At 38.3% G+C, this 27926-nt stretch overlaps 1 protein-coding gene across 1 annotated transcript; it reads left to right on the top strand.

The window, feature by feature from the left end:
- Positions 1 to 558: 558 nt before the first annotated feature.
- Positions 559 to 26743, top strand: VWA3A (von Willebrand factor A domain containing 3A). The gene is made up of 33 exons (XM_053471999.1): positions 559 to 602; positions 1677 to 1809; positions 4053 to 4168; positions 4610 to 4687; positions 5851 to 5905; positions 6460 to 6558; positions 6775 to 6881; positions 7400 to 7525; positions 8763 to 8862; positions 9433 to 9498; positions 10449 to 10580; positions 11805 to 11943; positions 12617 to 12720; positions 13626 to 13706; positions 14191 to 14285; positions 14658 to 14777; positions 15693 to 15767; positions 17255 to 17399; positions 17887 to 18061; positions 18227 to 18297; positions 18990 to 19145; positions 19354 to 19441; positions 19911 to 20021; positions 20296 to 20393; positions 22023 to 22175; positions 22699 to 22807; positions 23129 to 23273; positions 23792 to 23936; positions 24624 to 24769; positions 24870 to 24996; positions 25328 to 25425; positions 25973 to 26037; positions 26360 to 26743. Exons 1-33 carry the CDS (start codon positions 559 to 561, stop codon positions 26407 to 26409), a joined length of 3552 nt encoding a protein of 1183 aa, XP_053327974.1. The 3' UTR covers positions 26410 to 26743.
- The last annotated feature ends 1183 nt before the right edge of the window (positions 26744 to 27926 follow it).

The following is a 27926-nucleotide window of genomic DNA, read 5'->3' as shown; positions in this document are numbered from 1 at the left end:
TGTCCCCTCCTTTGTGTTGATAGGCAGCTCTGTTACTATGGAGACGCAGTAACATCAGGAAGTTGGAAGCACATCGGAGTTATCGTGGTGAATTAGGGTGGGTGATCCTACGGTAACGGTGTGATCCGGTGAGCTCAGGCATTAACGGGCCAGCTACGGAGGAAAAACGGGTATTTATTTTAGTCAGTTTTATTTTATTACATTTACTTAACCTTAGTGGCATCAAAAATTGCGATATACACACACATATATATATATACCGGTAATTTGTCTAAAAATAATCCAGCACAAAGATTGTCACATTTATAAATGTTGCTCCCAAACCATAAAACATAATAAAATCCTGTATCCTGGATAGATATTCCCACCATTGAAAGAGGCAAACTATTTGATTATGATTATGGCTTCCTTGCACAGTAGTCCCTTTTTGGCCAAGTGATCTCCTGGCCAAGCTGTGGGCTCCAGACTTTCCGCTGCTGTGCGATCCTTGTAGCTTTTCATTGGGATGTGTTGTTTGTGTATTATAGGGATGATCCAATGGATTCACGTATGAAGCACATGGCGCAGATCCTGGACAATGAGCTGTTTTTCAAAACATCATTGTAAGTTCTTCATTGTGCGTTTTTTATTTGGATATGTAGAAAAATGATTTGAGTTTGTATATACGGAATACACAAAAAAGTTTTGAGATGAACCCACCAAGGATGGACAATGGAAAATCTTATATCTCTTCTGCCGTTACAGAGGGGGAACAAAAAAAATATTTATATATATATATATATATACATCATGCTCATCTGGCTACAGTGGCAGAACAGAAAAGCAAAGAAGAACCAAGAACCCCAGATAAATGCTTCAGGCTTCATGGGCCTTGTCACCAGGAGCTGGCACAAGAGAGCAAGGAGGTCCACTTCTGGACTTATCTTCTCACTTGGAATGGGCTCCAAGAGATGCTCAAAGAGCAAAATACCATACAAAAACTCACAGAGGAGACAGTCGCTTAATTGCCTCATGGGTAGCCCAGAATCGAAATGTGAGGCAAATTTTGCCCTTATGGAATCTCTTGAGACTCACCACAAATAGAAAGTCCAGTCGTTGACCTCCTCGCTCTCTTGAAGGCTGCGTTTTATGTTTGGGGATGTTGGTGCTCTAATGTAGAGGAAATTAGCCTAGCATTTTAGTCCTGGCTGCTGTTGCGGCAGGATCAGACTGATAGGTCAATGGAGATTTTTTTCTGTAATGGCACAAAACTTGAAATCTAAAACCTTTCTTGTATGATTAATATACATATTTTTGTCTCTAAACATATCTATGTGTATTTGTCCTTTGATGCTATTACGTAAAATGCAAAACCGCATCACGTTATTTTACGTGTATCATGCGCAACCACTTAGTGTCTTACAATAAAGAAAGAAATACATATCAGATTTTGCGTTACATATGGTAAACTCAGCTGCGTGGAATAATTTGGATTTCTTCTTTATTTCGCTCCTGAGCTGGAACTCAGTTAGTTAGTAGGGACACTCATGTGATATATGATTTAGTTTATTGGCTGATATTCCAAGATGTACTCAGCACTCTTTGCAACTTTGAATTAGCCGTCTTAGTGACTATGCGGGCAGGGGATAAAATCTTCTCCATATAGTTATGCTTTATATTGTTGTGTTGTTTCAAAGCCATGAAGAAGAAGGATATGTGAAATCGGATCCCTCCGGAGCGCGGCCTTCCTGGAATGATGTTGTAGCGGACGGTGGAGAACATGACGATGCCTTAATGGTGACGCATGTCAATCAGACACAGGATTTACTGGTAATGCTGCTTCCTGACCATTCACATGTGATTTCATCTATTTATACGCTGTGTTCAAGTCTTGACCCTAAAGTCGATAACATATAGTATCAAAGAATCATAGAATGTGATTGATGAAAAGAGCCATTTTTGCTGTGTAGTAGGCGCATTTCGCTTTGGCACCAGCTGTAAAATCCTAAAGTGTGCTTGGTCCTTGCTCAGAGTAATTATGCTCATCTAAGGTCCCTCACTGTATTAACCTTTACCACTTCTGCTGGGAAGCTGTTTTTCTAATGCAGATAAGAACATTGTGTAAGGATCACTCACTCAGTGTCCGATTCCATATGCAAACTAATCAAACCTTACTTAAAGAGTTAACTTGATTGTATTATATGCTCTTAGCATATCTTTAGGCTATCTTTCTTACATTATTAATATAATCCCTATTTATACATTATGTATAACGCTGGAATTATCTCCACACCTTTATTTTAATGAGCGGTTATATGAAAATCATGTGGAGTACTAATGTGCAGATTGGAGCAGGACATCGCAATACACATGAATTACATTTTTTACAATAACAGTTTGGTTACCAGCACAGCTGAAATGGAGAAATTGGATTTTTTTAAAAAGCAACATTGGATCGTACAGTAATTACAATATTCTTAATTAAATCATTTATGGTCTTTTAGCATCAGAAGCATTTAACTTTCTCTAAACCATGCACGGTTGCATTATGGGTAGATGTTTCAGCAGATATTTAGTTATTTCCCCTCCCAGGCCAGTCTACCCCTAGTTAGAGGAGCACTTCTGTCTATGTCTGATGTCACTAGTCTGATGTCATATATATATACAGCCAGGCCAAGGCAAATCCAGTAGGCCTCTGATACCTCCAGGACTTAGCTGGCAGATCGTCTACAAGATAGCACGTCCATTTGGGGCACCAGAGACACCAATATACAATATATACTTGGATTTCCTTTTTTTATTTTGTTTGCAGTTAGGCTTGCATGGATATTTAGAAAGTATAACAGACCTGCTTTAAGATGACATACGCCTCATACATGTGTAATTCTCATATTTCTGATACAGTTACTGCTTGGCGACCATCTTTAATCACATATGTTTAAAAGAGATTTATGTTGTCATACACAGTAAGGATGTCCTTAAAACCGGTAAATATTATGACAGCATTATGACAATATTGTGCCATATATTTGGCGCCATCTGGTGGAAAGTCTGTCCAATACGCTCTCGTTTGTGTGTATTACGGCAATACAGTCTATACACTGCCAAACCTCTTAACAGTGCTAGTGGCTACACATGGGGGGAAAAAAGTAATTGTAAATTATAATTAGTATATTGATGCTTTGTATATAAAGAAAATGCTTTTTTGGGATAGTGTTACTTTTTTATTTGTTTTTTATACCTGAAAAAACAATAAATATTAAAGTAATTTGTAAGTACTTTGATATGCATTCTTTATGTGTACAAGAGCTGCAGCAGAAAGCCTCCTCCATAGTCCCACGTTTTATGGATTGAAGTATGTATGTATGTATGTACATACGAATGTATGTATGCATGTACATCTGTACATGGTCCTTTCTAACTGCAGAGGAAACTTGCTTTGGGTTTTGGTTATGGGCTTCCCATCGTGATGATCCTGTATGAAAGCTCCAGGTGCATGTTTTGGTAAAACAAAAGTCATATGTACAGAATAATGCACAAAGCGAATGTGTGTAAAATGCTTTGAGTGCCGCTCAGTGGATGAGATCTGTATGAACAGCATCCACAGTTGGATGACAGCTACAACCACATTTGCTGGACTTGTTTAATGGCCGTTGTAATTCAACATCATCGAGGATCGTTGTAGGCCGTCTCTATTATGAGCAATTGAACGCACGTGGTTATCGTACATGATAATTTTATTGACGCATAAAACATTGCAAAGATGGCACGCAAAATTACTAAAAATATGAGATAAGAAAGGGAGCATTATACACCTGAAAATACTTCAAGTGGATGATGCAAAAATTTTGGTTTGTGTGAGAAGTGATTCTAGTGCAGAGTTTGAAACATTTGGCCACCAAAGCATCCAATGTATTGGGGCAGTTGGCAGGACTTCTTCTTGTTTTGGCATGGTGAAAAGTCTAGTTTTCCAACAATCAATTATTATACATATGTTTCCTTAACAATTTCAGATAATAGAGAGGATTTTGTGGAAAACTAAATTATTTTTGATGTTTTCACATGGTCTGCAGAGACTAAAAAGCCCCGCAGTGGATTTGCAATCTTCTGACGAATGGATTATTAATAATGGTGTGGATGTCTTGCATCTAACAATTCAAGATCTACTGAAAATGGGACACATTGTCATGTAAGTAATCATCATCATTATCCTTAGTCAAGACTAAGAGACTTCGTCTTAATGAGAACTTATATATTCAGCTAGAGGCCACACTTATATATTCAGCTAGAGGCTGACAACTGGCCGTAAAGTGCCAGGGCTACCTAGTCAACCCCAGCCTGGCCCTGAGCGGTAGGATTTGCGTTGTCTTTAATGTACCTAATTTTATTTACAATGTACCGAAAAAAGACAAAGGAGACGTTGGTGTCTATACTGAATAAATATGAATTATGATATAATTTCACATGTAAAATTGCCCATATTAGAATTTGTGGTCATATGCTCATGAATGTACTTTATTATTTTGCTTCACCTTTTGAATGCCAGCAGCAAGTCATTTTGTGTTTCCTGACTCCCAGATGGTCTACCGGAAACATCTGCCAATATTTAGAAAGCGTCTTTATTTTCCAGGAGAAATACAAGAAATGCCTCGAAACATATTGAAATCTCTGCCCACATAATTAACGAGTTTGAATCAAGAATACACAAGTGAGTAAAAAAAAGAGGATATGATTCTAAGAGACCAAATGAGCTGTAAGGTACAGACTACCCTTCTTCTTTCAGTACAGTTACACCGGGGGGGGGGCAAGGTCTTATATCTCCTAGGATGAGCTATATGACCAGAGCCCCTCCTGCATGCGTTCACATACAAGGTGTAAGAGAACATTGGTGCGCCATCAGCATGGCATTCCTGACTCCATTTGGTTTTAAGCCCAAATGGTATACTTAATTGGTATTTAAACGCATATCCTCTTGCATTTCATAAGTTCTTAACCAAAAGCTACTCAGGGGTCAAGGTTTATCTGGATAATATGAGACAAAGTCAGAGTGGTATTACATGGAAAGGAGCAGCCATGCCATATTTTTTTTGGTATGACTACTACATTTACAGAAACTTATAAGCCCTGCTAGAAACACTGTAGAGAGCCCATGTTCTTCCACTTTCAACATGATGTCTGCGATGCTGTTTAGTAGGCAATAGAGGCACCATGTGTGCTAATGGCAAGATCGCTAACGGAGAACATATTGGAAGTGTGGGCTGGGCAAGTGGAAAGGAATTGTATTATTAACAAACAAAGTTTATGGCCAGAAGAGGGAATAAAAAAGGACCTTGTCAATTTTTTGAATTCTTTTAAGGAACAAAGTAATTAAAATTTCCTGCCTTCCCCAAATTGTCTGCCCAGTTATGGATGGCTATAGTAAATATTTAAAACATTGTCAGAAGCCAGGTCACAGTTTAGATGAACGTTTAACTCCATGGGCTAGGCGTATGGCTCCGGAGTCTAAGACCAGACCAAGGACAAGTTATGGATATTGGATTAATAGGGACAGAACGTTGATCCAGGGATTTATTCTGATTGCCATATTTGGAGTCGGGAAGGAATTTTCCCCCTGATATGGGGCAATTGGCATCTGCTTCATAAGGGTTTTTTGCCTTCCTCTGGATCAACACAGTAGGGACACAATATGTATATAGGTTGAACTTGATGGACTTTGGTCTTTTTTCAACCTTATGAACTATGAACTATGTTACTATGACATTGAGTGTCTTGCTAGTTCAGTATTTAAATGCATTCAGATATGGGATAGGTGTTAATACCAAGTGTTGGATGTTTCAAAAAACACTTTTCATACTTTTTTTGTGATTCCAGTGCTATTGAGCTCTATCAGCAAAGAATCCGCTGGATGATGGAAGGCAGCAAAAAGGTAATTCCAATCTCAAAGGCCAGGGCTTTCAGGATTTTCTTTAATCTATAAGAAATATATTTTCAGAGTAAATACACAGATTACCAGGTATACAAAACATTCCTCTTTTCTCATTAAATCATTAAAAAATATGAACCCGTTAACTGCCAGTATTAGAATATATGACAGTAAGGAATAATATCAGTGTGGAAAGTGGCGCCATCATATTATGCAGCGCTGTACAATGGGTAAACAAGTAATGCATCGCATAACAAAAGGCGAGGAGGGTCCTCATATGAGCTTACAATCTAGACATCACTACATAGGTTTAAAACACATACTGAACTGTAAAATGTAGGATTTGGGATACTTACTTTGCTTTAAAATTTTAGGGAAAGCATTGTTAGTTATTCTCATTATACATAAGAGTTATCACAATTTTTAGTTTTACAGCATGCGCTACATTATGTTTTTCTACTCAAGGATCCTTGCTTGCGTCACGCTTTTATGCTCATGACCAGACTGTTAGAAACTACTAACTACGTTACTCCTAAAAGCAACATTTTATTTTGCAGATGTTTGGCCTTATAAAAGGGAACAATGTTGGATTGTTGATTGATTCATCCGATCTAAACAGCGGACCAAGAAGAATGGACTATCTAAGAGGCCTTTTGGTACTGAGTTAACATGCATTTAAAAGAATGGTGTTTAAAATAAAGTAGGGTCACACACATGTTTAGAACCTGGTGGGTCTCACGGAAGTTCTGCTGAGACCTTCTACAGGTAGCTCAGTTCCCACAAGCCAAGAAAGATTGAATTTAAGAACATTTCTGCTTTTAGCTGATTCAGTTCTTGATAATTTTCTGTCTCACACATTGCCTCTCTTTTAGTGTCTTGTGGATGAGCAGTTGTGTTACAAAAAGAAGCTTTTCTTAATGTCTTTTGGAACCAATGTCACTTGTCTCTGGGGAACTTCGCAAGACGTTAACATAAGCATGTAAGTGTTTTGGATCCTCTAGGGTGGGACTACACCTGAAGAATAGATCTCTTAGGTCTTGAATGTGGCTACATCATGTTATGTGTATATAAAGACCACCAGCTGGTTTCACTAAGTGCTAAAGATTCTAGAGTAAAAACTGTAAATCTATTTCTAAAGTTATTTCACCCTTAAATAAATATGACCCTGCGTTTAGTGTGTGTCACGTTAATATGAATCCTGTAAATACTCTTATTAGAGTTATGATACTAATATTCAGGGCTCAACAAATTCCAGTTAGCTATTCTTCCTCCTTTTATATTGAACTTTAAATATTTATCCATTCCTGACTCCTATAAATATAAATTTGGCTTCTGAAATTTCCCGGCTTTGAATTATGTCAAAGATTTGTCTCCCCCGCAGGTTGCGATCTCAATTTTCAGTGGAAAATAAATAAAACATCTTTTAGGAAATGTTTGGACGGGGTGTGAATGTCGGCCTGCTGTTTCGTTTGTAACACATTTGATTTAATCCTCTAGTCTGCATGAAGCCAGGCAGTGGATACAAGAGCAGCAACCCCGCGGCGGATGCAATTTACTCCTAGCGCTAAGGAGCGCCCTGAACGTACAAGAACTGGATTCTCTAGTCATTGTTGTTGGCGGCTGGTATGATAACGGGTCGTTTTCTAACTGATATTACGAGCAGTGAAAAGTACTGCCAACCCAGGGCTTGTGGGCCAGAACCAGGCTAGTTAAATCACTTACTTGCGTTCAAAGAAAGAACTTACGTCGAGGTCTGGAGTTCCACAGACATGTATAAAACTATTGCATAGGATAATTTGTTACACTGTGAATCATGATTACCCACCCAACATTAAAAGCTGAGACCGTGTTATGTTTTAATGAATCATACAAGTAAATCATAATAACTTTGTGCGTGGCGCCAGACTACGAAATGCTGCGTCGTTAGGAAAGTGGCTTTGAGGGGTCGGATTTTGAGTTCCAGAGAGCTTCAGAGAAGGGGCAAACCCTTAGGGTTCCTGGGAATGCCACCCATACAATGTCCTCAATGTTCTCACACTCAAAGCATGATCTATAATCAGTAGTTTGTGTTAGGATGTTTTGTAGATATAAAGACATGACATAATGGCATACATGGTGTCAAAAAAGTCAGCATCACAGATGAAGAAGCTTGATTGAGTTTATTCAAGAACAGAATTTATATTACATACAAGGCGCAACTGTGACAAAGCGCAGACAGTGATGCGTGATACAAACAGTAATCACACCTGGTGATAGATGGGGGAAAGGTGCTAGGTAGAAGGATTAGGAGAGTGAAGTTAGTGAACCACTGGTGGGTAGAGTCCATTTAACTTCCCACACTCCACATGTGAGATTCTCACCCCAGTTAGTACCTTAATATTAAGATGGATTTGTTACTGTTCCAAAGCCAACATTGCAAAGTTCAATACGCCAATTCAAAACCGTTTAACCGTCTTTACAGATTAATGTAACATTATATATATATAAAATGTGCACCATATGTGAGCAGTCATTTTAACTTCCTGTGCTCAGGATCCGCACATCAAATAATTCCCCCTTCTGTTTCGTTCTTTAATGGAAGCTTATTGTTTCTCACGGCCTTTCCTAAGGGTAGGATGAGAGAGCAGAAAAACAATTGTTATGTAGCTTTTGTCACCAAGATCAGCTTTCATTAGAAAAAAACTGCCCCTTAAGTATCTCTAAAATGATCACACCAGTTCAAAAACAGAAAGCACAAAGTATTTAAATGTATTTAAAGTAAGTGTTTAAATTATGTTATGTTAGAATCTTTGAGATTCACAGAAACGCTAGAACGAACAGCTTTTTCACTACGTAAATTGTTGCATTTTTCCTCTACCAGCCCAGACCAGACATCAGAGGTTCTATCTGACTACCTTCTTCAATGCAGTCTGGGAAGACAACTCCAGATTCACATTGTGGCTTTTGACAGCATTGACCAGGTAACTAGTGACCTGTAACCAAGTATATCTTCATTCATCCATTCATTTAAAGGTACCGGGAACAGACTACACTGCACGTCACTGTTCTCCTGTTATTGTTGAATGGTGTTTTGATTAGATAATTTATTAAGTTTATATCTATGGATTTTAAATCCTATTGGAGTACTTGTAGGCTGCTACAGTTCCTGAGATGTTAATCCGCCTCAACCAGCAACACATGACAAAAAAAAAATCCAATTTCTTATAAAACTTCATGCTACAAATACAGCGCCATTATGGACATCGAGTTAAGTTTTAGAGACAAAAGCCGGAAAAAGCTTGGAATTTGTTTTTCTGGACAAAATGTTGTTACTTGCAGACATGATAAACGTACAAATATATTCTTGAAAACCTATTTGTAAACATGATTAGCAGATCTTACATGGAGAGATGGTTAAAGGGTTCTTTCTGTAAACAAATTCTCTTTTTGTGCTTGGAAGATGTCTCTCATTCTCAGAGGTCTTCTCCGCTCACCCCAGCATGACTAGTAATTACTATGAGAATAACGACCCATCTGTCTGTTCACAATAGGGTCATTTACAATGTCTGGCAGAAGAAGCAGGAGGCCGTTTTCATTGCTACTCATCCTGGAAAGAGGTAAAAAGAAGGTTTCTAACTTACCCCTAGGTGTATGTGTGTAGACACCAATGCCCCATAGGCCTTATTATTGTCCACAAGCCCTGTCCCTGTCCAGAGTTGCCACCTCGGCCCGACAGCTATGAATTCTACACATGTCAGATGCTGCCCAACAGTATGTGGCCCTCATACACTTCTCATCCCTTCAATGCACTATATGAATTCTACATACTGCTGGGCTGCATTGGACAGACTGATCTTTAGCCTGTTGACCTCATATGTGTAAGGTTTTAAATACTCAAGGTTGCAAATCTAGCCCTTGCACAGACAGTTTGCCTAGTTCTAGGCTTGTACAGTCTGCTGTTATGTCCATGTCTCCCAACTATCCCGCTTTGCGTGGGACAGTACCGATGCACAGTGACACTAGCTGTTTGAGACTCTATCTCCCAAGATCCATCCACCGGTGTCGTGATCTGCCGGGGGTAGAAGTTGTGAGGTATGCGTTATGGCAGCTATTAAAAATTAGTGTTAATATGCCTATGCAGAGATATTATTAATAATGATTATTAATATTCCACAGTGTTCTGCAATGGGATATTCTTTTTATACGCGCGCATGTGTGTCAAATATGTCATGACTCATATGATTGCTTGCATGTCGATGATTATAAGGCAGGTGACTCTATAAGTATATCACATGAGAATGCTTATGGAATATTTGACTCGTTTTGTATAAATCTTTAAATAAATGAGCACTAATTGCTCAATATTACTTGACTCCAGTCTACTACACAAACATACCAAGTCTTTACTCTCTCGGTAAAGTCAGATCACCTGCACTGAGGAAAGGACTTAATAAGGACTTCCTAAGTTCTGATATAACGCAGTTAGCGCAAAATATATCTATTAGGGGCTTTGTGTATTTGCTTTATCTGTCAGCGTGTTATTACTGTCTATTCACCATTAACCTAGGATGAGATCTATGCTAGCACGAACGTTCAACTATTGGTCAACGAGATCCGAAAAGCTACTGACGTCCTCAACCAGATCCACGAAATGCGGCAAGGAATGCTGGGAGACACACTCATCAGTATAATGCAGGAGGTGAGCGATGGTCAACGAAGACTGCCAAAGCATTTCTCAAAATAAAAATATGCCATTTCACTGTAAAACATAACAAGAATTCGGTCTTCTATGGGAAAGCATTGTGTAGGGCTTCACAAATATATATATGTAAATCTTTGTAGGCAAACACAATTCTAAAAGGCATATATTGCAACAGCCCGAGAGAGACATTTTAATTTTAATCCAAATATAGCTTAATGGCTCATAACTTATTCCTCCCATAGCCTGTAGGAAAAGGCATGTCATTCAAGGTATGTCAATAAATATGGAGATTTTTACGCAACACATAGTTTTCGGTAGTTAATTGGGAGTGAAAATGGTAACCAGGCACGCCACGGATATCCCTGTGAAAAAGCAAGTGAAGAAACAACATTCTTACAAATTTAAATATGATAATGCCAAGAACAAAACCAATAAAATGGGACTTTTTCCCCAAATATGATGCAATGGGTGGACATTAAATGTCATAGACTCAGTTTATAGCTGCTTGCAATCCAATCTCCCAGCGTCTGTCTTGTATGCCACTATGTCAGACGATAACTATCATCTATAGACAAAATTATCAGTTACAACAAAAAAGTGGCAAATGTTCAACACCATTAAAAGAAAAAGTATACTACAAAAACCAATAACTTAATAATTATAACTTTACCGAGGGGACCAGAGACTGAACCGGGTGGCCAACCACATTATAAACAAAATGAAAGAAAGGGTGGATTTAATTTATTGTCAGGGTATTTTATGCTATTTTTAAAGAATAGTCATGACCTCTCCTCCCTGTAACTACCTAGGAATGTGAACACCAAACCTCTCTGTATACAATCCAATTTACAGGCAACGGGCTTCATTGTGTAGGTTTTATATAAAATTTTAACTTTTCTTTCGCCTTATTAGGTAGATCCCAGAAAGGTAATTCAACAGTAAAATCAAGCCAGGAATCTTACTCATTTTATTGTCACATAATCCATTCTTCCCTAAACCCTTTCAGCCTAGAGGCACTCCGATCCCATCAGATTTGGGACCTTGTGTTTCTGCTCCAAAACTGTAATCTAGGTTTGCCTCATTCTTTCACACTTCCCCTTATATCTAGTGAGAACAAACTAATCCCATATAAAAAATTGAATCTAAAGTAGTTACGGTGTCTTTATAGATTGTCCAATAGATTCAAAGATTGTTTAATTGAAATAATTCATTGTTTTCTAGATTTCTACTGCAGCTGATAAGATGCCACCATCTGTGTTCCTCCCTAAACCTCCTAATCATGATGGCCCTTTGAACATTGAGATTCCTAACTTTTTGCCTAAAACCTCGGCTGAATGGCTCCAGACAAATGGGTTGAAAGGTACTGTATCTTAGTTGTTTTTAGGAATAATATCCATTCTAGATATAAATATATGCATTTTAAACCCAAGCCTGGACTGACCATCGGACTAACGTGATGAGCCGGTGCCTGTTCCTGTCCGGGATACAAGCAGCGGCCACATAAATTGAGCCAGCGGCTGCTTGCCTTAAAGTGCCAGGGACAATTCTAATTCTTAGACCCGCTTTGTGTAAAGTATTGGGCCTGGGATACCCAGGAACCCGTGGATCAGTTCCAGAAGTCTGCGAGGACGCCTCTTAATATTCACTAGTAATTTCTAACTAAATGAGCCTACATAACTAAAATAAGCAATGCAATATCACCCGCTGTGTATAAGGAGATGCTATTCCTCATTCTTATGTTATATCTGCCCTGTTATTGAAAGAGAATGGTTTTGAGTCTAAATTAAAACAAATACATTTTACCGGGGCGGGCAGCTGTTATTTTGTATAACGAGTATAAAGTGAAATGAGCCTGGTAAAAAGTCAGTACAGTATTAACAAATGTTTTTTTTGCTTGTTTGCTTTTCCAAAACATTATTGATAATGAAACATAATGGAACAAATAAAACAAGCAGAGAGTGAATATTCTACATGTGTTTTTACTGTGATTCGTCTGCCTCACTGTAATAAAGAGCGATCAATGTGTTTTTCAGCCAAAAAACTGAGCCTCTATCAAGTATTGGCTCCAAACGCGTATTCTGCAGTGGAGGACTTTGTACCTATCCTTCAGAAAAACGTCTCATCTACCCTTCATGAGGTAAAGAAGCTTTTTCTACATTTTCCCAATGAGTCTTTATCCTGTTCCGGAATCAGTCTGCAGGGGCGTCCAACCTGCGGCCCTCCAGCTGCTGCAGGACTACATCTCCCATAATGCCCTTTCAGCTAAGTGGCTGGCTGAGGAGGATGGGAGATGTAGTCCTGCAGCAGCTGGAGGGCCGCAGGTTGGACGCCCCTGGTCTAGCCATTCGTTACATGGCCTTGCATGTTACCGAGAGGCTACAAAGAGGAATATCCTCTGACCATATTAACGGGGAACGTCGTCGGTGAGACAATGCCAGCCTCTTATAATTCCCAGCCATGATGGGGTCATACTCAACTCAAGCTACACCAGCTGACGACTGCTTGGTTGGGACTTATCATATAGAGACTTCACAAAGAGTAAGGATCTGAAGTAGGATCCACCAGGAATCATACAGTCTTTATACATCTTACGTAGGCATGTTGCAATATGATGGTGTTTTTCTGCTGCCATGACCTTACATTCTGTCCTATTTGTCCCACTCCTTGTCATCATCATATGAAATAAGGGGCTGGGAGCTCAAAGGCTAGGGTGGTATTCATTTAAGAAGGAAAATACTGAAATTTGAATATTGAATTTTAATTAAACCCAGTCTTAGTGGTGGTTTCATTTAATTTGACAGCCAGTGATATAAGTCATATGTAAATGTAACCAAGGGTACAAAGCTCTGAACCCAACTGAGAATACACTCACACTGTCTGAGTATAATTGGGAATAGTAAGAAACAAGGATACAGTAAGCATGCCCAGAATCTATTTATACCCCCTAGTAATCCATCTGACTTTCCTTCTGCCCTCGGAAGGGCAGGGGCCGTACATGTGTAACGTTAACATTAAAAATGAATAATGTGTTTGTGTTTGCAGCGTGCAATGATGCAGTTTGAATGGCATGATGGGACCGTGAAGAATGTCCATGTAGATGCCCCGGTGCTGTATGATTATCAGGTAAACACCTCTGTTCACTTTATTATACGATGAAATCAAGAGGCAAAATAGTATAATACAATAAAAAAACATAGTTAATAAGAATGTTACACAATAACATAATAATCTGCGTATATTGATATCTATGGTCATCGTTGGATTTAAAGCTCATGGAACCATAGCGATCCTCATATTTTTACTATACCCATAAACAAAACATTAAAGCTTAAAGGTGCTGGTCCAGTTTTTACATTGAGGGCCGGGGCAGTTTTACACGACAGGACCATTGTGATTTTTGTGCTTTTGCTTTGTTTTGTTAGGTTTTTCTCATTTACTATACCCACAAGAAATATAGTAGTAGTACTTTTTTCCTACACCGTATTTATATATGTAAGACGGTGGGATTTTTTTTTAAGGAACACGTGTTCACAGTTTTACATGTATGGCACTGGGTACTGTGTACTTATTGTATACTTATGCAATAATTGTCATGTCTCTATTACAGATACAACTCGCAAAAGTGGTAAAAACCTACGAGAGGAGAATAGAGTGGCTTACAAACAGTAGCCGAAGACCCTGGGGGACTGTCTGTGAAAAGAGGTAGAGCCTGATCGATATAGTAAATAGCTTATAAGGAGTATAGGTATATACTGGTAATAAGGTCATACGTAATCTTGTAATGTTCTAAGATTTCGCTGGGCCGCATGGCATAATCACCCCCCCTCCACACCATTGATATATGATTTCATTTTCAGTGATATATCTATCAAACATAATATTGTGAGTGAATTTGTGTGGTTTTTGGGATATTTATCTTTTCTGTGGCATCTTCTGTGGAAACCATAGGGCTATAACTAGGTACAACCAAGCTGTTATTAGTCAGTAACCTAGCCATATTTGTTGGTTACATGCTAGTTTGGCCTTGGTACATCAACCTGTGTCGGTCCCTGAAACTTATCTCTCTTTTTTCAGGGTGGTTTTGCTTGTAGATGTGTCTGAGCCAAACTCCATGCATATCATCCACATCCAGCACTGTCTGCGGCTGGTACTGGAAGAACAGATGGCAAACAAGGATTTGTTTAACGTTATTGCGTGAGTTGTAACTACCTTCAGTAATGGAAGCCATGTGCATAAATCGGCGATTGCAACCTTGTTATAAAACACTGTAAAGTTTTTAAGAGTTGGGTGAGTTTTACATTTTTTGTATCCATGGTAACCGATATAGGTACCTAAATAAAAAAATAAAGGTTCAACGCACCAATACTGCTACTGGTGCGTTAATAATACATATTGTATTATCATCAATTCATAGTTCAAATCGTTTAGCATAATACATACGTTTACCACGAGCCAGAACACCATGGATGCACAGATCATTTCCATGGACTGACTGCCTCTCTCACAATATGCTGGGAAATTAACCCAAAACACAAGCAAAGGGTTAATACAAGATTCACTTTTACTATTTAAAAACTTTTATAATGGTTACGGCTCTGCTCGTACTGTAGATTTACTGTTTTAACAACATGAACAAAGGGCTTCAGTTTGAGAATGCCAGCCTTAAAAAATATATCCAGGGACACTGTGCCACTAGGTGGTCATATCTTGTTACATTACTGGATCTTAAAAAATAAATACAATTAGAGGCAAGTAGATTATTCATTATTATGCACTGATCCTCAATTTAGCGTCCTGTAGTTTCATACATTTGGTCTGTACAAATAACATAACAGACCGGAGATATTTATCTCTGAGAATTCTTTCCCATATTTTTGTTGCTGTATTTTTGTTTGTATTCAAATATATACAATGTGTCTCTATCCCCAATGTCTATGTTCTAAATCAGCCAATGGAAGATATGCGAGAAAGAAATTGGTATCTCTTATTTGCTATAAGCTTCAGTAAACGATGCCAGTATGTAAGCCATCATATGGAAATTCTGGACAGGGCTTATTTTGTGAGTGTTTAAAATGAATCATTATATTATCTTTGTTTTTTTGATGACAGGTATGGTAGTGACATCAAAACTTGGAATTCTGAAATGGTTCCACCAACTGCTGAACATTTACAGAATGCGTGGAGGTACGTTCACAAGGAACATTGGTATAGCCATTAAGGTTCAACAGAAAATCAAGTCTTTAGTTAAGAAAATGAGGCAGACCCAAATCAGCTTCTGGGAACCGGGAGGACTCTTCTTCAGATAGAATTAGTGGAAGAGACCTCTGTGTCCCTGAAAGCTTATATCACTCTACAGCTTTGTGTATGTCCATTTGATAAAGGTCATTATGTTGCAGATAACAAATATTAAATATTAGATATTAGGGTGTCCAGCCTCGTGGGTCCAGCCCATGACCACACGATAGAGGAACAGATCTGCCATGTGCCAAAAGTAAGTGACTCGTACCATCTAGCTCTAGACCCCCCGATGGTAAGTCTGGTCTTCTATATGTGTGCACAGGCGAGAGAAACAGGCGAGCGTTTAATGCATCCGGTGCAGTGTAGGTAAAAGTAACCTTTAAAGTGATAATTGATAGTTTCTCATGTAATTGGGAATGTTTTTCCAACTGATTCAGCGGGGCCACCCATTCACCTGTGAGCGTATGCTGAAAATCCAGAAACGGTTTGCGTAACCCCAGCCCAAAATACCCCTACAGTGTTCCACTTGTTGATAAGAGCATTGTGCTATGCAGTGTTGCAACAAACAAGTTTTGTGATTCAAAGTGATACTCATTAGGTCATCATGGTTGTAATTATCAGAGATGCACTATTATTAAAATTAATTATTCTAATGCTAACTAAAAGGAGAATGAAGGCACACGGCTGACCTCATTGAGAACGGTGATGATGCATATGATGAAGCATATTAGTGCCCAAATTAACACTTTTAAATAATAAGCATATCCGCTCAACCCTTCAGGCTTCCAAATCGGTACAACTTTTTTGGGAGTGTGGATGGAAGTGAGTTGGGGTGGGACAGGAGGCAAGAACGTCCGTTCTGGGGGTTTTTGACCTTTCCAGCGCTCAGTTTCAGAGGAGACTTCACCAGAACTCCTATAGAAGTTGAAGTCCACTGCTGTCTTTACTACAGATCGGGAGGAAAGATCACATCCTACTAATGATGATGTTGTCTCGTCAGGCGAGTTCAGTGGAAACTCAGTGCTTTAGTCTACTTGAAATCAATTCACTAGTTCTAGTAAACAAAAAAAACCCCCTCAGTATACTTCAATTCACATGGAACACCATCAGCATTTAATCAAGTGCCCCATTACAGGCGCTATAAATTGCTTCATAACATAATATATTGTCTTAAGACATCACCGCCACACTTATTCACACATACAGTAAATTACCGTCAGACTTATTTTTAATACATTATCTTGTAGAGTAAGGACGTTACCTTTCAAATGATATATTATTATTATTATTATTATGGATTTATCATAGCTGAGCAGAATGACCTAAATAAAAAGAAACCACCTCATGAAATATCTGTTCGTGTTATGTATAATGTAAAGCATTATAATGTAGTTTGGTGGAAGGCTGATAGTCGATGTACCATGTGCTTCCAGGTGGGTTCTCAGCCTTCAGTGTGACGGTGGCAGGAACGTTCTGGCCGCACTTAAAGCCGCCGTAGAAGTTAACTTTATTGACAAAGAAAATCAAGAATCCCAAGGAATTTATTTGTTCACCAGTGGAATTCCTGATCAAGATGTGGTAGGTAAACTCTCATTTAAAATGTACATTTACTTAAAATTTCATTAACGCCGCCCTAAGATTTTCCATAGGCCTCTGCTTAATTGTTTTTTCACCCTTTTAAACAATTGTTTTCTGGATGATTGATAACACTATCTTTTTATGAAATGTGTGTTTTACCATGAAGCAAAAATAAAGTATTCCATATATATTCTGTGGCTAGTGTTGTTGTTCTAGAGGCCACTACTTGTGCTTTTTTATATAAATAAATATTGAGTTTCTTCTTTAAGTTTTTGCCCCAAGCCCAGTGAAGTTTGGGTTGGATATTTTCCCAAAAACACATTTTCTGGCCGGTTACCTTCCATCCTTTTGGATTCTGAAAAGGGGGATAAATGTAATGCACTTGTTGGAGTTCAGAACCCCCTTGTTTGGGGCAAAAGGGTATTTGGGACACGGGCATCACATTTTATTGGACAATTCAATGCCATGTTTTTTTTCTCCCATACAGCATGCTGTGTCCGCTTACCTGTCAGAAGCTGCCAGCGGCTCCGATTTGCAACTTCACGTTTGCTTTTTCAATATCAATGAAATCGACACGGACAACAACCTAGAAAATACGACTTGTGCTTTGAAGCAATTAGCTCATGCTACTAACGGAAGATTTCACTGGTTTGATGACAAAGGTAGACTTTATAATTGTGGAACAATATAAAAAAAACGTAAAATGAGTTACTGTGAATACAACATTGGAGATGTAACATGGGTTTTAAAAAGGTGGATATTTTATTTTAAAAAAAAACTATTTTTATATTTTTTGTTAATGTATAAATAGTATCTGTTATTTTCAGCCATGATTGAAAGTGATGATATCAGCTCCATCGTCTCAGAAATGAAAAAGGCTGTTAGCTATTCCAGAAAGGTTAGTGTGATGACAATAATAACACAAATTAACAACTGCAGGTTAAAAGCCCTTTAACATCGAAAATTAAATAGTATCATAAATATTTACTTTGTGCATTAAGTCATTGCTTAAATATGAATTTCTTAAAAGCAGGAACACTGGAACTTTGCCATAGTCACTTGGCTCTTTCCCTGAATTTGCAGGCAGCTGTAAAATGTCTTGTAAATATTTAAACATTTTCTATTAAGAGAAATATTGTAAGAATCCATCGCCCAGTGAAACACACCAAACAACAATTTTATATTGTCTATGTACTTCCATATCTCGTGGACTTGTGCAAGCAACCATGATCACCTATAAATCTGCTTAAAAAATAGTGAAAAATAAAACAAATAATTTTGAATAATTAATTTTGATTTAATTCAAAATACAATCTCAACACATTTTAGGGTTTGTAATTTTTTTTAGAAATATAAGAAAGTGCCGTCTTGGAGAAATGTTGCTTTTTCAGGAGACTTGTGTTTTGTACAGGTTGCCTGCGGTTTCGGAAGTTCTCTAAAGAGCAGAACTAAAAGAAAATTGTTAAACGGAACAAATGTAATTTGTAATTGTTTAAGTAAAACTGTTGTTTAACTATTCACAAACGTTTGATGTATTTTTTGAAATAGTTTTCCCTCAGATAACATTGGGCCGATATGTTTCCTTTGCAGTGCGCTTACCTGGTGGAATCGTTAAAACAACGCGCAAGAAGTAAGGGACGCAGTGAGGCCGTCCCAGAAGCAGCAGTGGTTCCATATCAGAAAGAGAAAACCAAGCCACGCAAATTACCCCCCCCAAAACCGACTGCCCTGTCGCTTGCCAGAACGGTGAGTTCTTTCCCCAAAAGATTCAATCAGTCGGCGCTAATAAACTTAAAACAGCTCACGTGGTCTTCCATAACCGCCAGACTTTAATTCACCTCTCAGTTCCTACTCAGGGGAAGTTGCTTTTCCTAAGAATGTTTAAATGTTCGTTATGCATTTGCTTATGATATAAGTATGATATTATGCCATTATAATGTACTGTGATTTACAGGGTTTAAAGGAAGACCAGGAAAAGAAGGAGTCCTCCCCAAAACCACTGATGTGGCGTCCTAGTAGTGCCAAGGCTGATATTCCTCCAGGTACTAATCTGAGCTCTACAACGTGTAAGACATGGATTTCTAGCTATTAAAACCCATTTTTTAACCTTGAAGTCCTTGAGTCCGTGTGTATGAGTCCTTCTAATAAAGGTTTTGATGCGTGAATGATACAGAGAAAGTTTTACACGGGTAACGGGTGCAATCAAAGGAAAATCAAGAAAGAGTTAAGATGTGCAAAAGTTAGTACTAAATGTTTCAGAAGCAAATGGGAAGCACGCACAAATTTTACCTTCGCGCTAGACAGAGAAAGCAGATTTTTAGTAAATATCTGGACAGTATTATTCTCGTACCAGTACCATGTATGTAGAAAACAATAACCCCATTTTTACCTGTATGGGGATGTATATTCTAATTTTGTTCACCCACATGTTTTATTTTTTAATAATCCCCAAATTGTGTTTCGTTTTTTCGTACATGTAAAAACTTCCTTTGTGTCTCTTTGTAACTTCAGCTCAGCCGTTGAAAGACTGGCATCCGTCTTCTACCAACAAGAAGGGAAAACAAAAAAGATCACCAAAGATGTCCTACAATGTGTTTTATACTGAAAATGGAAAAAATGTCGGTGAGTGAAACACCCGTGGCACAGCGTTATTTATTATACCCCTAGCAGCTTCCACGACATACATGGAGTAAGGACTCCTCTTTCTTGTGTAATTTGCCAGAACGATGTGTATCTAGAGTTAATATGTAAATGGGTTAATATGAGTTAATATGTAAATATAGATTTTTTTAAAAAATGCAGAGCAGGCATTTTTCTAAAAGGATCCTGTGATATATTATTGCTTTTTTAATAGTTTTATAAACATATCTTCTCAAATCCCTGTATCGATTTGCAGGGATCACGTACAAAGAATATCCCATGGCAAAAACTGTAAGAAAGTCAGTCCCTTTCATTGTATTGCCCAAAGAAGAGGAAATCTGTTCAACAAAAGAGGTAAATTAATGACTCTCCCTGCAGTTTACAGACTTCTTATATTTAAACACGTTCCAAAGTTCACAGAAAAGCCCTTTTTTTACATTAAAACCGCGTTGCAACAAAAGAATAACACTCCTCAATAATTTAAATAACACTTTAATAAAGGGCATTATTTTTAATGTGAAAAAATGTATATGTTATCTTTGGAACATTTCTAATTCAATTTCTGGCACCACCAACTGCCTCCTCCACGCTGCCATCCTTCTCCCCGGAAATATGATGTCATATCTTGGCGCTCTGCCTTTTAACGATGTACAGCGCCATGTAGAAGTAAACTACGGAGACTCTGCTGACTCCATACAATCTTCCATAACGTTAACGGGCTTGTTGGGGAGATCTGTGATCCCCCTTTTAATTGGCTCATGGAGCAGTGCCGCTACATGGAGCCTGATGATCCAGTTGGGCAATCGGCTTCCTGTAATGTGGCAGGAGGGCAGGAAGGCTAGAATGCATCACCGCATATCACAACCTGAAGGTTATTGATCCAGGGTTTTCCCTTAGCAACATACAATGATTAACAGGGTTATTTGTCTGGGTTAATTGAGGATAGGATGAAGGTATGTTAATGGACGTTTTCAACCTCATTATTTACTATAGCAGGGGCGTCCAAGTTTTTTCTGCAGTGGGCCACTTCATCAGAATTTCACTGTGAGAAAATATGGCCTTTAATAAAATATGCAGATTAAAATAAAGTAAATAACACAAAACCTTTACTTTTCCTCCCACTGATTTCTGGGCCTAGAAAGTTTTGTGACTACAAATTCAGGATTCAGGATAATTAAAAATGAAATAGTTCTATTTATTCTAGGGATACACCAAAATGAAAATTCTGGACCAAAACATTCACGGTTCACTTAGCCAAAACCGAAAATGACCCCCCACCTTAAAAAATAACAATAAAATAATAATAAAAACAAAAAAAAATTGCAATATGACTTGGCATGATAGGACTGTGCTTGCTGTTAGCAATAACACTCCTATCATGCCAAGTCAGCCAGTACATGCTGGTACAGGGTGGCTGTAAGTGATGTGCAGACCCCATACTGCTGGCAGCATCAATACACAAGGGGGACAGCTAGCTAGGTTTCAGCATGTACTGGCTGACTTGGCATGATAGGAGTGTGATTGCTAACAGCAATCACAGTCCCATCATGCCTAGGTTCCAGCACTTACACATCCATGCTATCACACACACGCACACTCATTCATTCATATACTCATTCATTCACAGATTCATTCCCTCAATCACGCATACTCATTCAAACATCCTCCCCACCCCCTTACCTGCAATCAAGGTTTTTGGGCCACGGGCCGCATGTTGGACACCCCTGTACTATAGTAATGGGTGTTATAGTCCAACAGCCTGAAGGATGTATGTAAATCAGCTGTGCGTGCAATAGAATAAAAATGTTAAGGATGGTATCTTACAGACTATTAGTACATATTGTTTTTGTAAATGTCTCTTTTTTAGAATAAGCCCAGTTAAACTCGCCATTTTGTATGTTGGTCTATTCTGTTTCATATAAGCCCATGACCCCCCTTTTCAAACTATGTATTAATATATGATGACTTTTGTCTTATGCCAAGTGGATGAAAAAGTACAGTTTGAAGAGACTGAAGCTGGAATTGCCCAAGCTGATATTTGGGCCTGATTGTACCCATCAGAAAAGAATGGTGCCTTCTTTGCACAAACAGATCTCTGCGAAATACTGCACCATCTTCCCAAGCGTTGAAGTCAATGTGAGTCTAGAGGTTTTTCTTTCATATATGATTGATACATACATTCTGTCCGTGTGCTTGCTTACTTAAACATAGAATAATGGGATGACTATATACTATAATTGGATGTCAAATATCCCATATTTTCTAGATCATCTAGAATAGATATAATTTGAATAGCTTTGGAGTAGAGTTTTTCATAGCGCTGAGATTGCAGTTGTGGTCTCCTCAACCCTTCTTCTCAGGCTTAGCTGAGTGTCCCTTTCCTTTGTAAAAGGAAAATGAAAATGTCACCTAGCTTAGTATAACATATCTAAGTGAAATTATTACAAAATGGAAAATATTTTTTGAGATCCATTACCTTTTACTTTTTGTGCCTTTTGTGTTTTTGAACTTTTTGGTTTTTGGAAACCGTCTGACTTCTGAGGTCACAAATGCCTCTTTTTTCCTATATTGGTCAAATAAACTGTATCAACTTTGACTAAACACTCCAGCTTGCGATGAATGAAAAATATAATTATTTAATGAATCTACTGTATTGCAGGGAGTTGTGAAACATCTTCAGTTTCAGCCTAAGGAGCTGGAGGATTATACTGAGCAAGCAGAGAAAGTGCTCAGACGCTATATTCAGCGAATGCAGTGGCTATTATCTGGTAACCATGTCATATTTCAATAATAATTATAGAAAGACCGGCTAAACATCTCTTCCTGGGTTCTTGTCACCGTGGATCAGTGCGGTGAATCATTTCATTTGCATCATTTCATTTTTAAGTGTTTTTTTTTAACCCGTTGGGTTCTTAATTTTTTTCCTCTGGTTTAAGACATTATACCATTATATATCAAAGCGCTGCTTCATTTAGATCACGTGGGGTTGTGTTAATAAAGCAGTACTTTGATGCTACAGAAGGACTTTTTTTGGTTCCGTTATAGTACTAAGATTCTCTAACTGCTGGTAAATGCCACTTGTGTTTCAGGAAGCCGCCAGCTGTTTGGGGCGATCCTGGAGGGTATGGTGTGCCTGGTAATAGATGCCTCTGCTTACATGGCCCCTTTCTGGATAGAGCTGCAGAAGGGGTTGACATCTTTGTTGTGGGAACAGCTGAGAACAAGAAACATCTGGTATGATGTCACAGCATACAATTCTTAGTTCTTCATTATCAGTTATTAATCCTAGCGTTTCTGCTCGTATCAGTTTTATATTATTTTGATATGTATTGGAAAAATATGGGTATAATACACAATATTTGGAACTTAGAATCTAAAGAAATAATATTATATGAGCTCTCCCTTGTAACGGGTCCATTTACATTATGGAGGTTTGTACCTAGTTGCAGCAGTCTCTGCTGTTTATCTTTATCCCGGTGGTCCTGCAGATTGAACCATTCAATTCATTGCACCAGAATCAGATATTAGACACGAGTTCGCTAATATTTAAATACTATCGTGATTTTTATCCATCAGATCTTCGGCACAGGGTAGACTCCTGCATTAATGTTTATTTGTCTCTATGCTACATTGAAGCTTCTTAGTAGTTAATTATTGACAGCAGATCCATAAACCCGCAGTTCATAATGTTTTAAACGGTGCCAAAGCGTTCTTAGTTCTGGTACATTATGCTGGGATTTATTGTCATGCAGGTTCAATATGATAAGCTTCTCAGAAAGCATCGATTCCTGGCAGGAGTGCTTGGTGGAGGCCACAGACGAAGCTTGTCATGATGCTGTGCGGTGGATTTCCAGGCTTACGCCGCAGGGGAACACCTGCATTTTCCATGCTTTAGAGGTCTGTAATCTTCAATTCAAATAAAATATATTCATTAAAATATATATATATATAAAAACCCCAATATATACTGTGTATAACAGTGATGCATTTACCTGGGGTGCTGCCACGAGGTAGACCTGCTGCCCCATCCACTCCACAGTCCGTACTTCTAGGCGTCGAGATACAATGCCACATCCCGGTGCCCCTGGGGCGCAGAAGGAAACTATGGTGGACTCTGCCTGAGGCTCACTGCTATGCACTGCTTCATCATATTCCCCCCCTGGACCTGGTGCCCTAGTCAGCCTAGGTCAGAATACATCACTGCTGCAGAATATGATGGCAGTATAGTCATTGATAATAGTATAATAAAACACAATATTATTTAATAAAGTTCTGAAAAACAGCCCCAGAACATTATCCCTCCTCCACCAAACTTTACAGCAGGCACTATGCGTTCTGGTAGGCAGCATTATCCTGGCTTCCCCCAAACCCAGATTCACCCATCAGACTTCCAGACAGTGAAGCGTAACTCATCACTCCAGGGGACGTTTCCACTGATCCCGTGTTCAGCGCCACGTTAAGAATCACGGAGCCGTTCAATACGACCCATTCTACTGCCAATGTCTGTGGAGATGGCTGCCTGTATACTTGATTCTATAGACCTGTTAGCAATACCTTATTCCTAATAAGTGTTCTTCTTTTCAGAAAGGACTAGAGCTTCCAGATGTCCAAGGCCTCTATGTTCTGACCGATGGGAAGCCGGATTCCAGCTACAACCTTTTGCTGGCAGAAAACGTTCTCAAATCGCAACCTATAAAAATTCACACTATTTCTTTTAACACCTCCAAAGGGTATGTTGAAGAAGCGTATCCACAGCTATACACGCTATTTACCCATAAACTATCAATACAAATAAAGCTCATTAATTGTCCTCTTATCTCGTCCGTACAGAGGTGGAAATGAACTTCTGAAGACGATGGCTGCGCTGTCAGGAGGCCGATACCATTCTCGACATGGAGATATGGACGGACATTTAGCCGCTCACCGTATGCTGACCGAAGGTTTCACCGATGAGGATGTATGTATCTTACATTTACTTACAAAAAAGATACAAAACTATCTTAGCCAAGAACAAAACCAAAATATATATTCACAACATGGATGCAAAATGGAAAATAAATACTATTTACATTTCATAAATATACATTTAGTTCCCCCTTAATGATTTCTGAGCATTTCAAAATACAAGAATTCAAATGAATCCACTCAAACTATCATTTATTTTCTAAGGAAACTATTTATTTGCATATTTTTGAAAATGTTACATAGCAAGTGTTTTCAACCACAGAGGTGTACTGATTTTATTACCTTTAAAAAGCACTAAGAATTAACTTTTTGATTGTTTTAAGGACCCTGTCCTCCCAATATTTGAGGGTGATGATCTAAGAAGGCTTGCTAAAGAAATCACCAAAGGTCGGCAGTTCATAACACAAGCAAGACGCTTCCAGTAAGTATCCTATGAGGCTTTCAAATGGAAGTTTTGCGCTTGCTGGTAAGCCCGCCTGGCACTTCGGACATTCTCCAAGCACTTTTACTTTGTTCATGTCACTAGCCCCAGCGTGCGGTGCGGTGTTTTTATCACACTAGCCTAAACGGCTGGGGCTTCAGAATAGAGCACCTTTATTATATTATTTATCATGTTTGAGCTCCCAACGTGGAATGGGGAACAAAGGGATTCCCCAAACTTGAGGGGCACCTGAAGACTGGAAACGGTCTTACGCTGTGGCTGGCCCCGTGCTTTGGTATAATGGACATCTGATTTTATACCCCGGAAGTCATGATCTCAGACTTTAAAAAGAAAAGGCCATGCATGACCTAGGATAGCACTGCTCTAGCCATTGGTTTTTGGGTGATCTATAACCTTAGTTATTGATTTAAAAATAATGTTACTTTCTAAGCAATGGCGTTTATCGAGTTTGGCCACCGACATAAACCCAAGAGGACACAATAATGATAACGGATATTTAACTTGCTGTGTTTGTCATTAAAAACAGGTCGCTTATATTACAAAAACAGAAACTGGACTCAGATTTATGTTTGGAAGGAAGCGAAAACTCAAGCAAGTATCAAAACGGAAATAATTGATTAGATATTGACAGCGCGTGCGATAAAATGCATTATCTTTTATGATTTGAAGTTCAGCCTATCTGTATAGCTGAGTTTTTGTCTATAAGTATTTCTTCTATTCCCCCCGGGTATATAGACAATTTTTGACGGTATCTGCTTGTTAAGATGGAATTCCACTTGTATTTAACTCAGAAATTCAATACACACCAGTAAAGCGGGACAGGCAGTACACGGATAGGTTCTAGGAAAACATGATGTACGTTTAACGCAGTTGATACCGTAAAAAATGTATGTTTCTATCATTTTTTTAACAGGTAATGAAGTGGCTGCCAGAAAAAAACACTTGCCATCTACAGGAGTTTAATAAATCCACTGTATATTCTAACCTCTGAAATACACTTTATCAAGAAATGTTGCATATCTCTTAAATAATTACTTAATATAAAGTTACATGTGTGGTATCTGGAAACCGATGTTGCCACATTTATTTATTTTATTGCAATTTTCTGTAACAGTCTACTTTTAAATAATCGCAGTATTGATGACTATTTTTATATTACACTGTAAGGCTTTGTATATTTTTTTTTATTAATTTGATGTAAATAAATCTTATGTATGGAAATCAATTATTTTAGATGTTATTGCTATATGGATATATAATTATTTTTACTTTGATGTGCAAATAGCATTAATCATTTATAAAAAAAATAATAATAAATATATATATCAATGATATAGCTATTTTTTGTTATTTATTTGTCTTCTTTTTATTCCTTCATTTTTCTTCTCCCTTATCTCCGGACGCCGTGTGTCTGATCACACTTTTGCTTGAATAAATACTTACTTTTTATGTTATTCAAGCAACATAAAAAGGGCAACTCCCGCTAAGCGATGTATTCTGGCCTAGGCCGGCGGGTCCAAGCACATGGCTGTCCCTCTTCGGTGATCAGGTCTGTCAGTGTGCCGCTTCTCAATGAGCCGGTTACATGGGGGACGTCTGATCTCCCGGGAGGTCTGATTACAATATGGAAGACTGTATCAGACAGACAAAGCCTTCTAAACATGTAGTAAAGGGTAGACACGGAGCAACAGGATATGATGTCATATTCTAGCGCACAGTTACGCCAAAGATAAATACATCACCTCTCCCGCTATCCGTTCATATTCTTTATATATTAGCATATTGTTGTAAGGAATACACAGGTAACTTTCACAAAGAAAAGTCTTACAAATAATACATTTTTCATTCACTTTCAATAATTCGTTTTGCCACCACCTACCATTTAAATCTGCTCTGTCGTGTCCTCTGCTGAAACTTGTTGGTAAAAAAAGAATTTCCTTAACCACATAACATTTTGTCTTAATTCATAAACCTTTAGGGAACATTTAACTGACATCTGACGCAAAAACAGGCGCTGATACATTGTTGCCATAGAAACTGAAAAAGCTTCCTAAAAGTGAAACTACATCTTTAATCCATCTTTATGTAAAATCAATCACTAATTGTAAACCAACATTATACTGTATATACTGGCTAAACACAAAAAGCACATGATGATGACGATGATGATGACAATGACGTTGATGATGATGACGATGATGATGATGTGGATGCTCAGTAAAAATACTTTCTTAACATTGATGATCTATGTTACTACCTCTAGGGGGGTCTGTAGCAATGCCGTGCTCACTGCTTTTAACAATTAAAGAGCAGGGATACAGCGATGGCATTTATTTCTAAGTAGATTGTGGAGATCTGAAGGTACCAAGAGAAGAAAAAAAGCTGAATTGGAAATTTGCCCTTTTGCACCTATGGCCAAAGAGGATGGGGTAATTTTAATTTTAAAACAGGCGGTGTATCGGGATTGCTGAACTTAATAC

This window comes from Spea bombifrons, chromosome 7 (assembly GCF_027358695.1).
Source record: "Spea bombifrons isolate aSpeBom1 chromosome 7, aSpeBom1.2.pri, whole genome shotgun sequence".
Classification (NCBI taxonomy): Eukaryota; Metazoa; Chordata; class Amphibia; order Anura; family Pelobatidae; genus Spea; species Spea bombifrons.
The sequence above is the reverse complement of the archived record's forward strand: the minus strand, read 5'-3'. Positions and strand labels throughout refer to the sequence as shown.